At 37.5% G+C, this 13,324-nt stretch overlaps 1 protein-coding gene across 2 annotated transcripts in view; it reads left to right on the forward strand.

Moving 5' to 3' along the window:
• Positions 1–13,324, forward strand: part of LOC127851794 (trafficking protein particle complex subunit 10-like) — a 49,276-nt gene that overhangs the window by 5,985 nt on the left and 29,967 nt on the right. The window contains exons 2-7 of one of the 2 annotated variants that reach the window (XM_052385667.1): positions 2,294–2,375; positions 5,169–5,301; positions 6,629–6,822; positions 7,895–8,087; positions 10,453–10,564; positions 12,979–13,083. In XM_052385667.1, the coding sequence (XP_052241627.1) occupies positions 2,294–2,375; positions 5,169–5,301; positions 6,629–6,822; positions 7,895–8,087; positions 10,453–10,564; positions 12,979–13,083 (819 nt within the window). The remainder of the gene's footprint in view (positions 1–2,293; positions 2,376–5,168; positions 5,302–6,628; positions 6,823–7,894; positions 8,088–10,452; positions 10,565–12,978; positions 13,084–13,324) is intronic. The other variant, XM_052385668.1, reaches the window with a different exon arrangement.

Raw genomic sequence — 13,324 nt, forward strand, 5'->3', positions numbered from 1 at the left:
CGTGCGTGCGTTAGACTTTTTCTTGTTTCCGTGATCAAGTCCACAGTTTTCATCTGATTCTTTTCAAACTTGTTGGGTGTCATTATATTAATGAGGACTCGAACCTTGAAAATGGGAGTAAAAAGTCCAGAATACACTCCTTGAATTTGAGAAAATTGTGAAATAAGGCTTGTTTACGCAATAAAGTCCACAGTTTTCATCCAATCATTTTCCAACTTGCACAGTGTCTTTATCTGAATGATGAGTCAAACCCTATTGAAAATGAGCAATATCGGAGTTATAAGTCCAGAATTATATCCCCTTGAATTTGAGAAAAAAATGAAAATCTTTTACATTTTGCCATAACTTTTGCAATATTGAAGAAAGCAACTTCATATTTGGCATGCATGTGTATCTCATGAAGCTGCACACTTTGAGTGGTGAAAGGTCAAGGTCATCCTTCAAGGTCAAAGGTAAAAAATAATAATTCAAAGCGGCCCAAAAGGGGACATAGTGTTTCCGACAAACACATTTCTTGTTTGTTTACATATAAAGTTCTATCCTTTTGAAACTTCAAACGGATGTTTTATATCATCAAGGGCCAGAACCCTATTGAGAGTGAAGAAAATTTGTCCAACTTATTGTTGAAAAGGAGCCATTTGAAGTTTAAATTTTACGTTTCTTTTTGTTTATGCGATAAATTTCCCATTTTGGGTCTGTTTATTTAATACTTACTCAGATTGTTCATACTAACAAGGGCTTGAGCCCTATTGATTCCAGCCAGTAGAGCGATTCAGGCCCTCATGGGCCTCTTGTTTTAATTTGCATTCTTTTAAAATAATAATTATATCTATCAGGATTACAGCAGTTTCTTTAGAAACAGGAATGCAATCACTAAAAACAAAACAACAACATGCTTATCTATTAACTATTTTGAATCTGCGATCATTAAATTAATTATGATTTTACATATTATTATAATTGTTCTTTTAAAATTTATTCACTAACTAATCATTTTTAAAAGATTTTTATTTTATGATGCGCATTGATGTGGCGTCATATCGCGGATCGCGACTTGCCTCGGCATATCTCGGCGGGCAGATGCGAACCATCGCGGCGAAATGTGACGTGCCGCCGCATACTGATGCGGCTTCAACGGGCGACTAAGCATCGACTTGTTGCGCCTTGACTCCGCGGATTGCGAAATATGTTTGTTCTGTGTGGGCTGTACTGTACATGTATTTTAATGCAAAACATTAACACAGTAAATCAACATACATCAAGGAAATGCTACTTGATGAACCAATGAAGATTTAGTCAAACAAGTTTCATTGTCATGAATATGTATTGTACATATAATAAAATGTACATGAAGTAACTCTATGCTAACATGCATATGAATAACTGTTACATGCATTCTCAATATTTATAATGTTGTTAATTCTATCTACTGATTTCTCTATTTCATAAGTGTGAGCATGAATCCAAATGGAACCATTTGATAACAAAACAGTCAAATATTAATGTTAATTATGTAATGAGTTGTTTGTGGGATGAGAGATCAGTACTTGTGTAGAAGAATTTTTATCAATCAAATTTACATGAAGTAGTTATGTGTGCTTGGGCTCTTTTGATAAAGTTATCGTAATGTTGTAAAGTTCATGATTTTGTTGTTATTTATTCGAATTCCACTGGAACCATTCAAGGATATAAAAAAAATTGTTGACATTGAATGAATTTATTTTTAGCACGTCCATCAATATACATGTACATGTATTATTACATGTACTTGTCAATAAAACACTTAAAACTGGGTAATACTGATTTGTTACTTCAGTTTTTACTGACTGTAATTTCATCCTATGCCATGCAGCTATTAAGTAACAAGCCACACATTTTCACCATGTGGAGAAAGCAAATCACATCTAAAAACTGTCTTTCTAGCTCAAAGGTCAAGGTCACACATCAGGGCCAAGAGTCAAATTTTGGAGAAGTACAGTTTAACCGAAAATTTGAAATAACTTACTGTAAATGTTCACCTTTGAGAAATGGTGTGTCATGTGAAGGACCTATTTCCAGAGCGTAATGGTTAATGTCACACTTTGGAGGAAAATTTTTACTGAATTGCAAACTCAGATGAAATGTTTCATGAAACCGGAAAAGTTGATTCCTGTTGTTTTCATAACAATTAGATGTCAAACAACACCAAAAAAATCCTGTATAAATGAACATTTACTTTGAAAAAATAGCACACACAAATAGAAATTAATAACAAAATTATAACATAAGATACTTACATAATTTTTCCTTTCAGCTCATGGGAATCAGCTGGTATTTTCTTCCTTGGTGAAGCCTTTACTGGAGGATCTGCCAAAGGAGCCTGCAGAATGGAAGAGGTAATACTCACTTATAGACAGACATCAATATTTACTTGCTGAAAAATGAGCCTGTTCTGGCAAAACTGGGCTTAATGCATGTGTCTAAAGTGTCATCCCAGATTAGCCCGTGTAGTCCACTTGGGCTAATCAAGGACAACACTTTTCGTTGAAACTGGATTTTTGTTAATTAGAAACATCCTTTCAATAAAAAATACCATTAAAGTTGAAAGTTTAATTCCTGATTAACCTGTGCAGACTTACATGTAATCAAGCTTATCTGTAAAGACACTCTAGGCACATGCATTAACCCTTTGCATGCTGGGAAATATGTTGTCTGCTAAAATGTCATCTGCAGAATTTCTAAAATTAGCATTTTCTTCGATATTTTTCAAAGAATACTATCAGAATAGCAAACAGTTTAGATCCTGATGAGACGCCGCGTTCTGTGGCGTCTCATCTGGATCCAAACTGTTTGCAAAGGCCTTCAAAATTCAGTTCCCGCACTGAAAGAGTTAAGCCCAGTTTTCCCTGGACGTGGCTCATACAGGACATCTACATGTTTGATGTTTACTTACATTACATTTGTACTCTATTCCGATGTTTTAATTCATATGATTATAGCAATCAACTTTCAAGTTTATATTCGTAATTGTTATTCATATGACTTAAAGTAACATAAATACTCCAAATCCACTAATATTTCGCAAAGTATTTCGTAAAGTAAAATAAACTCATAAAAATTCATTGTTCCTTATAGCATTAGCCAAAATTTCAATGTTAGATGTGGTATGGTAGCATAGATTTAACGAGCAGGCATTTTCCGCTCCATTTTGGGAAAACGCCACACTGGAATTTTGGGAATTTCCCGTCGTGAAAAACCCCATTTTAGGAAAAAAAAAAATTGAAAAACTGGCTCAATTGGGAAAAATAATCGCATGTAAATAGTGTTTCTAATATTTCAAAGAAGCCGTTAACTGGTAAATAACAACTATTTTGATTACATATTATTAAAATTTTACAAAATATTATAAACATGTGTGATAAGTGCAGGTTTTTTTTATCTGATTTTGGAAAATGGGCCAGGCTTTTTTTGAGGGAAGAAGATTGCGTGAAACGCCGAATTTTGGGGAAAATAAGGAAAGTCTTAAATAATCAATTTAACATATTTTACTGTTTTTAAAACAAATTCAAGGCAACAGATAATTTAATTATGCAATATTGTTCTATGTTCTACACTGGATCAGGTTAACTTATATATTTTAAGGTTAAAAAATTTTTTTTTTTTAATTTGATTTGGGATTTTTTTTTTCAATTGGGAAAAAACAACCAGATTTACATTGGGAATTGGGCCGAAATTCGGACCCGTGGCATAGGGCAGAAAAGGCCTGATGAGAATACAATATGCTCGTTTTTAACCAGGTTTTCAGAAAGAAAAAAAATATTATTAGATTGGCGATTAGGCTGGCGGGCGGGCAGAACAAGCTTGTCCGCTCTCTAATTCAAATAGTTTTCATCCGATCTTTACGAAACTTGGTCAAAAGTTGTATCTAGACAATATCTAGGTCAAGTTCGAATATGGGTCATGCCGGGTTAAAAACTAGGTCACGGTGTCACTTAGTGCGTTTTAAACATTGAGCATGTTGTCCGCTCTCTATTTCAAATAGTTTTCATTCGATCTTTACGAAACTTAGTCAGAAGTTGTATCTAGACAATATCTAGGTCAAGTTCGAATATGGGTCGTGCCGGGTTAAAAACTAGGTCACGGGGTCACTTAGTGCGTTTTAAACATTGAGCATGTTGTCCGCTCTCTAATTCAAATAGTTTTCATCCGATCTTTACGAAACTTAGTCAGGAGTTGTATCTAGACATTATCTAGGTCAAGTCCGAATATGGGTCATGCGGGGTCAGAAACTAGGTCACGGGGTCGAAAAACAGATTGATTTTGAAAGAAGGGGGGTAATTGTGATGAACAATCAGTAGCAATGCACATTTTGAGTTGCAGTTGCCCCCCTTTATCAGACTTTTTTTATTGAAAACCTGGTTTTGTGAATTTTGTCCCTTGTTATTTTTTGTGCCACACTATATTTCATTTTAATTTCCCACAACGATATCTATTTATACAACACACAAACTCTAAAATGGTACATGAACATGTGTTGAATATATTGTTCCGCAAAAAACAGAAAAGAGCATTTTGTATCTTGAACAATCAATAATACCAGACCACATCTAGCGTCGAAATTTTGGCTACTGCTATAAGGAACATTGCTTTTTTATGTGTTAACTTTATTTTTTGAAATATTGTACGAAATATTTGTCGATTTTGAGGTTTTATGGGCTTTAAATGAAATTATTCCTGCATTTTCTGAAAACTTAGTGGAATACTTTTGTAATACTAGTGTATGACTGTACAGGTAAATAAACATTTGCTACATATCGAATCATAGCTTATTTTTTAGCTCGGCTGTTTTTGGAGAAAACCCGAGGTATTGTCATAGCCAGCTTGTCGTCCGGCGTCCGCCATGCTAAAACCTTGACATTTTCCTCTAACATCAAAGTGCTTCCACCTACAAGTTTGAAACTTCATATGTAGATGCACCTTGATGAGTTATACACGCCACACCCATTTTTGGGTCACTAGTTCAAAGGTCAAGGTCACTGTGACCTCTAAAAAAAAAAATTATGACAAGCTTTCGCAGCAGAGCGTGGCACCCGTTATGCGGTGCTCTTGTTATACAGTATTTTGACTCGAGTCCAACCGTGTGTTGAAAACACAGAGTAACTTTTATAACAAAGCAAATAACATTTCAGATCATACGGTCGTCCAGCGAGGAATGTCCACCTGGAGGCCAGCTTTGTGCCCTACGATGATGACATTCTCCCTGACGACTCGGTGAAGACCCTCGTCAGTCGCCTCTACTTCCATGTCTACTGGACGGACTGTGTATGGAACTCTCAATTTTTTATGCGCCTCACTTGTCATGAAATAGCTATTTTACTTTCTGGTTTTCACATTAATGGTTTCTATTTGCACCGCACTCAAGCTTAATGCATGCGCTGTAAGTGTCCTTAAGATAAGCCTGTGCAGAATTCACAAGCTAAACTTAGACGCCACTTAATGTATTTAATCCAGTTTTCCCAGAGCTAGGCTCATTTGTTGACCAACTTTCCTCTTAGTTTAAATCTGTTTATTATGCCCCCCTTCAAAGAAGAGGGGGTATATTGCTTTGCTCATGTCGGTATGTCGGTCTGTCTGTCTGTCGGTCGGTCGGTCCACCAGGTGGTTGTCAGATGATAACTCAAGAACGCTTGGGCCTAGGATCATGAAACTTCATAGGTACATTGATCATGACTCGCAGATGACCCCTATTGATTTTGAGGTCACTAGGTCAAAGGTCAAGGTCACGGTGACTCGAAATAGTAAAATGGTTTTTGAATGATAACTCAAGAATGCATACGCGGCCAACAGGGCACACTCTGAACAATATTACTGAAGCAACTGGTCTGTAATCCTAAATCTATAATTATCAGTCCAATGAAACATCATCCTTTTAGAAAAATACAGTGGATCAGTAAAAATATTATCAGAATATGAGATTTTTTTGTATATTTTGTATATTAAATATTGTGTTTATGTTTAATTTTGTTAATTAATATAAATATAAGCAGGACAGGGGAGGTAATACACTATTATATCTTTCTTATATACAGGGGAAACAAATGCAATAAGTTTCTATTACAGCATTTGCCTCCCTTGTAATATATTTAAATATTACCAAATGTAAGGCTAACTGCATTTTTGTAATGCATTGTATCAATAACCACCACCACCACCACCACCACCACCACCCCCCCCCCCACCACCACCACCACCACCACCACCACCACCACCACCATCACCACCACCACCACCACCACCACCACCACCATTACCACCACCACCACCACCACCACCACCACCACCACCACCACCACCACCACCACCACCACCAAACGTATTCACACAACGGCTGCTACTACAACTTAAAGCCCATATAGGGGGGCATGCATGTTTTACAAACAGCCCTTGTTTTAGCTTGATTGCATGGAAAGCCTCAGGCTTATTGAAACACTCTTGAGTCAGTTTCCTGGGCCTAGAACCAGTACTTGGTGTCTTTGGGGGAAATCTAAAGAACGCTCCCACAGCGGGGATCGAACCCAGGACCACCCGGTCGCTAGGCAGACACCTTATCCAATACACCATGGTGACCTCTTTCCTCTTCATGTCATAGGATCTGGAGGGCTACAAGAACACTGTCAAAGAGGAGATAACTGAGTGGCAGAATGCACTGAAGAACAAGAATATTCCTGACTGGATGATAGTGGTGGTCCACAGCGATGAGAACAAGATGAAGACTAAACTGCTGCCTCGCTCTTCTGTTTATGACAAAATTAAGAGTGACTTTGGAGGCAAGCAGCCAGAAAGGTAATGTTCGAGCCTTGTTATGGGAAAACCTGTCTTAATACATGTGCGTTAATTGTTGTCCCAGCTTTAACTGGATATTTGCCAAGAAGAGACTTCTTTCAAACGCAAGATACTCAGAAAGTGGAAAGTTTTTTACCTGAGCAGACTAGACAGCCAGGGACCTAACTTTATGCACATTCCACTTTCTGCTTAATTAAAACGGTAACATAATAACAAAGTATTGAGAAATAATATTAACTAAAGACATTTCAACTTGTATTTATTTTTGCAAACAAAAATGTTTGTTTGTAAAGAATATTGTGTAATAAATCAAAATGATTCTCAATAAATTATTTAATTACAGTAATGAATTTGTTAATTTAAGTGGAAAATCCTGAAGTAAAATGTATCACATTTAATTTATTGTTGGAAAAGAATATGTTTGAAAACTTTGTAGTATTTACTCTGCCATACCGGGCAGTTGCAGTTCCCTCTGGGTACTCAGGCTTCCCCCACAATTCAGGACCACATCAAAACGAAAAATCTTTCTGTAACAATTAAATAGCTGGAAATTGCAGCCATAACTCATATTTTTTCCCAACTTGTGTGAGCCTTGAAAAGGAATTGAGTGGTGCTCTGTGAAAAAGGTGTTTAATGCATGTGCATAAAGTGTCCTCCAAGATTAGCCTGTGCAGTCCGCACAGGCTTATCAGGGACGACTCTTTCGCAAAAACTAGATTTTTGCTAAGAACAGACTTTCTTGAAACGAAAAATATCATAAAAGCAGAAAGTCACGTCATCCCTGTGGACTGCACAGGATAATCTGGGACGTTGCTTTACGCACTTGCATTAAACCCCTTTTCACAGAGCACGGTCCAATTTAATTAAGAGTGCCGGTAACACTCCAGGTACACATAATGCTGCCTCAGACGCAGAAGGACCTCCTAAATAAACAGATGCTTGCCGAATCTGTCCAATACAAAATCTGATTCTCTTTGTATACTAAATGGTGTCCTATGGATCCAGGACCAGTAGGTACCACAAACATGTCGATCATGGATATGGCCTACAATATCGTAACATGTTTGTGTAGGATTGTAGTGCTGGAGCTCCACCGAGAGGACAGGAAGGGCGGGGAGCTGTGGCAGGGGTTCCTGTCCCGACTGAGGCAACTGCTGCTTCAAGCCTTCACCCGCCACCTGCAGAAATACGAGGACAACATGCGGGCACAGAGGGAGAAACGCAATGACATCGGCTGGAACTTCCAGAACTATTTCATTGTCCAGGTAACCAAAAGCTGTTTCATTGTCCAGGTTACCCAAAACTGTTTCATTGTCCTGGTAAACAATTGTCCAGGTAACCATTTTGTTTGGAAGTATATAAAAACAAACTTGTTATTAAACATGATAAAGGTTGATATTATTAACCAGGTTTTTAACCAGGTTTTCCGAAGGAAAAAACTGGTTATTAGATTGGCGAATGCGGGCGGGCTGGCTGGCTGGCTGGCTGGCTGGCTGGCGGGCTGGCTGGCGGGCTGGCTGGCGGGCTGGCGGGCGGGCGGAACAAGCTTGTCCAGGCCATAACTTTGTCGTTCATTGTGACATTTTAAAATCATTTGGCACATTTGTTAACCATCATTAGACGGTGTGTCGCACGAAAAAATTACGTCAATATCTCCAAGGTCAAGGTCACACTTTAAAGGGGCCTTTTCACAGATTTTGGCATTTTTTAACTTATTCATTAAATGCTTTATATCGATAAATGTAAACATTGGATCGTAAAAGCTCCAGTAAAAAATCAAGAATAAAATTTAAAAAAGGAAACGAACATTGCCCGGACCAGGTTTCGAACCAATGACCCCTGGAGTCCTGCCAGAGTCCTGAAGTAAAAACGCTTTATCCTACTGAGCTATTCCGCCGTGTACACATACTGAACGTATTTTATACCTTATATAAGCAATCTTCGTAGTTTCACAAAATTTAACGACAAAAACAGAACTCTCCAAATTATTCAATCGTTTCGCGTTGCAACGCTTTATAATTTTTAGGTTTTAAAATCGTCAAAAGATGCATATAATGGCTATATTAGACCATGGTAAATGTTCAGTATTACTGTTTCCTCACAAATATCATAACTAAAACGAAAATTTGCGAATCTGAAACAACTTTATTCAATTTTGTCAATTTACCAAAGCGTGAAAAGATCCCTTTAAGTTCAAAGGTAAAAAATAGCCATATATGAGCTTGTCTGGGCTATAACTATGTCATTCATTATGAGATTTTAAAATCATTTGGCACATTTGTTCACCATCATGGGACGGTGTGTCGCACGAAAGAATCACGTCAATATCTCCAATGTCAAGGTCGCCACGACTAAAAATAGATTTATTTTAAAACAAACTTACAAAGGGGGTTAATTTTGTTTTTTCATTTCAAAAGTTCAGTTTGAGTTGTCTCCCTTTATCAGATTTTTTTTCACAATGAAAACCTGGTTTTGTGACAATTTTGTCCCTTGTTAATATTTGTTTAATAAAAAGAAATGTGTTTACTGGGTTACAACAATTTTGTACATGGTTATATACTATGAGTATATTATGTATTGGTTGCTAAAAGGAACACATGATAACTATATTTTGAAAATAATATTTAGAATGATAGTTAAACTCCAGACCTGCATATGTAAATGCATATGTAACAGGATTGAAGTCTAATTGTGGCAGGCAGTCTTCCAACTCAAACTTCAGGCAAGCTTAGCTAGGCAAGCAGTTTATAAGTATCAAATCAGTCAAGCAGTTTCCAAGTGCCAAATGTTAGCCAGTCAAGCAGTTGATAAGTATCAAATGCTAGCCAGTCAATCAGTTAACAAGTATCCAACCAGTCAAGCAGTTTACTGGTATCAAATGTTAGCCAGTCAAGTAGTTTACAAGTGTCAAATGTTAGCCAGTCAAGTAGTTTACTTGATGAGATATAATAGTCATTTTAATTATTTCATCACCATGCCTGACATTTAAGTTAAATGACTGAGGTTTAGATTTAAAATGCACACCCAAACTTGAAAGTACAGTTCTCTACTTACTAATCCTGTCTAGTATGGCTGTTACTTCTTACAGGTATGCAGCTGCATATCTGTGTATTGTGTTTTCAGGAGGAGCTAGGGTTCATGTTTGAGATGTTGTGTTTTCAGGAAGAGCTAGGGTTCATGTTTGAGATGTTGTGTTTTCAGGAAGAGCTAGGGTTCATGTTTGAGATGTTGTGTTTTCAGGAAGAGCTAGGGTTCATGTTTGAGATGTTGTGTTTTCAGGAAGAGCTAGGGTTCATGTTTGAGATGTTGTGTTTTCAGGAGGAGCTAGGGTTCATGTTTGAGATGTTGTGTTTTCAGGAGGAGCTAGGGTTCATGTTTGAGATGTTGTGTTTTCAGGAGGAGCTAGGGTTCATGTTTGAGATGTTGTGTTTTCAGGAGGAGCTAGGGTTCATGTTTGAGATGTTGTGTTTCCAGGAGGAGCTAGGGTTCATGTTTGAGATGTTGTGTTTTCAGGAGGAGCTAGAGTTCATGTTTGAGATGTTGTGTTTCCAGGAGGAGCTAGGGTTCATGTTTGAGATGTTGTGTTTTCAGGAGAAGCTAGGGTTCATGTTTGAGATGTTGTGTTTTCAGGAGGAGCTAGGGTTCATGTTTGAGATGTTGGGCCTGTATGATGATGCTCTCATACAGTATGACGAGCTAGATGCTCTCTTCACGCAGTTCGTTGTCAACCACGCATCTGGCCGTAAGAACCTTTCATTAAAACTAACAGCTAGTCCTGCTGATTGTTGTCAGTTGTTATCTTTTTATTAACCAGGTTTTCCGAAGGAAAAAACTGGTAATTAGATTGGCGAATGCGGGCGGGCTGGCTGGCTGGCTGGCGGGCCATAACTATGTCGTTCATTGTCAGATTTTAAAATAATTTGGCACATTTGTTCACCATCATTGGACGGTGTGTCGCGCGAAATAATTACGTCGATATCTCCAAGGTCAAGGTAAAACTTTGAGTTCAAAGGTTAAAAATGGCCATAAATGAGCTTGTCCTGGCCATAACTATGTCATTCATTGTGAGATTTTAAAATCATTTGGCACATTTGTTCACCATCATGGGACAGTGTGTCGCACGAAAGAATCACGTCAATATCTCCAATGTCAAGGTCGCCACGACTAAAAATAGATTTTTTTAAAAAACAAACTTACAAAGGGGGTTAATTTTGTTTGTTCATTTCAAAAGTTCAGTTTGAGTTTTCTCCCTTTATCAGTTTTTTTTTCACAATGAAAACCTTGTTTTGTGACAATTTTGTCCCTTGTTTATCAATTAACACAATAATTTTTTTATTTTTTTAATCAAAATTGCTTAAAGGTCTTTTTTTGGGGCTTTTTAACTCACCTGATTGGTCAGGTGAGCTTTTGTGACCGGTCTTCCGTTGTCCACATTTGTTTGTAAACACTCTAGAGGCCACATTTATTGTCCGATCTTCATGAAACTTGGTCAGAAGCTTTGTCCCAATATAATCTCGGTCGAGTTCGAAACTGGGTCTTGCTGGGTCAAAAACTAGGTCACTAGGTCAAAAAAAACAAAAAAACTTGTAAACACTGTAGAAGTCACATTTCATGCCCAATCTTCATGTAACTTGGTCAAAATGTTTGTCAAAGTGGTTGGGGCAGTTTTCCTTATTTGGCTAAAGAGAAACCTTGTAAACCCTCTAGAAGTCACAATTTTTGCCCAATCATCATGAAAGTTGGTCAAAACATTGGTTTTATTGATATCTCGGACGAGTTCGAAAATGGTCCAGATCGTTGAAAAAAACATGGCCGCCAGTGGGCGGGGCATTTTTCTCTATTTGTATATAGTGAAAACATGTGAACACTCTAGAAGTCACATTTGTGGCCCAATTTTCATGAAATTTGGTAAAAACTTTTGTTTCCTTGATATGAGAGTTGAGTTCGAAAATGGTTCCGGTCAAATGAATAACATGGCTGCCGGGGGGAGGGGGACAGTTTTCTTATATTTATATAGTAAAAAAAGCTTCTGAACACTCTAGAAGTCACATTTTTTGCCCAATCATCATGAAACTTGGTGAAAAGATTGGGTTTATATATATCTCAGATGAGTTCGCAAATGGTCCCGATCGGTCAAAAAGCATGGCTTCCAGGGGTTGGGGCAGTTTTCCTTATGTGACTAGAGAGAAACCTTTTGATCGAACACTATAAAAGTCACATTTTTTGCCTAATCATAGTGAAACTTAGTCAATACATTGGTTTTATTGATTTCTCGGACAAGTTGGAAAATGGCTCAGATCGGTGAAACACACTTTTTAGCTCAACTGATTTGCTCAGGTGAGGTTTAAGGATTGGTCTTTGTCCGCCGTCCGCCTGTCCACATTTGGTTTGTAAACACTCTAGCATTCACATTTCTCAAACATTCTTTATCAAAGTTGCTGAAAGATCTCAGTCAAGTTTGATGATGAGCAAAATCACATAATTAATGCCATAATTATTGCCCTTAGATTGTCCAAATTTTCATTATATTATACAAAAGCCTCGTAAACACTCTAGAGGTCACAATTTTGTTTCAGATTTTATGAATCTTGGTCATAATATTTATTTTTGTAAGCAAAGTTTGATGTTTAGTAAGGGGGGTCAACTCAAAATATAGGTCACCAGGTAAAATCTTTTTTTTTTTTTAAACTCATGAGTTTTGTTCAATAATGATGAAACTTGACTTGGATGTTTGTCTGGACAATATCTAGGTCAAGTTTGACGTTTGGTAAAGATTGAATGAACCGACTCATCTCAGGTGAGCGAACTAGGGCCATCTTGGCCCTCTTGTTTATTATTTTCTACTTGATATAGCCTCTTAAAAGAAACACTTTTACCTAACATAGCCTATATAAATACTTATGATAAGTGTATATATTTACTGGTATGCATGATTGGATGATTATGTTACTGGTTGAACTATGTATAAGAATGTCAGTACTAAGCCCCAGCTCATTAACACATGATAATCTTCAAAGCATGTTATACAAAACCATGTGGGTATGTTGGTTTGCTTAAATCTGTTTGGGATTCATAAAACGGGTAATGAAGCGCAACCTAAAGAATTGCATGTCCCTGTCTTTAAGCTACCCAAAATGACTTTGTGGATGTTTTCAGGAATACGGGCTTTAGAGCAGGAGTACAATGAAAACCTGTCACTGTCAGAAAGTCTTGACCCAGTTGTAGCTTTCCAGTTGGCTATTGATCATACATTTGATCTCGGTCAGATATTTCCCCGTATAATATACCTCAAATGTTGCTGGCTTAAAATTTACCATCTGAGCCAAGCTCTGGGAAAACTGTGTTTAATGCATCTGCAGTCTGCGCAGGCTAATCAGGGACGACACTTCCCGCTTTATGGTATTTTTTGTTTAAAGTATTTTGCAAAAATCCAGATATGTGGAAAGTTTTCCCTGATTAGCCTGGGCTGCATGCGCTGGCTTATCTTGGGGGACAACTACCC

This window comes from Dreissena polymorpha, chromosome 11 (genome assembly GCF_020536995.1).
Source record: "Dreissena polymorpha isolate Duluth1 chromosome 11, UMN_Dpol_1.0, whole genome shotgun sequence".
Lineage (NCBI taxonomy): Eukaryota > Metazoa > Mollusca > Bivalvia > Myida > Dreissenidae > Dreissena > Dreissena polymorpha.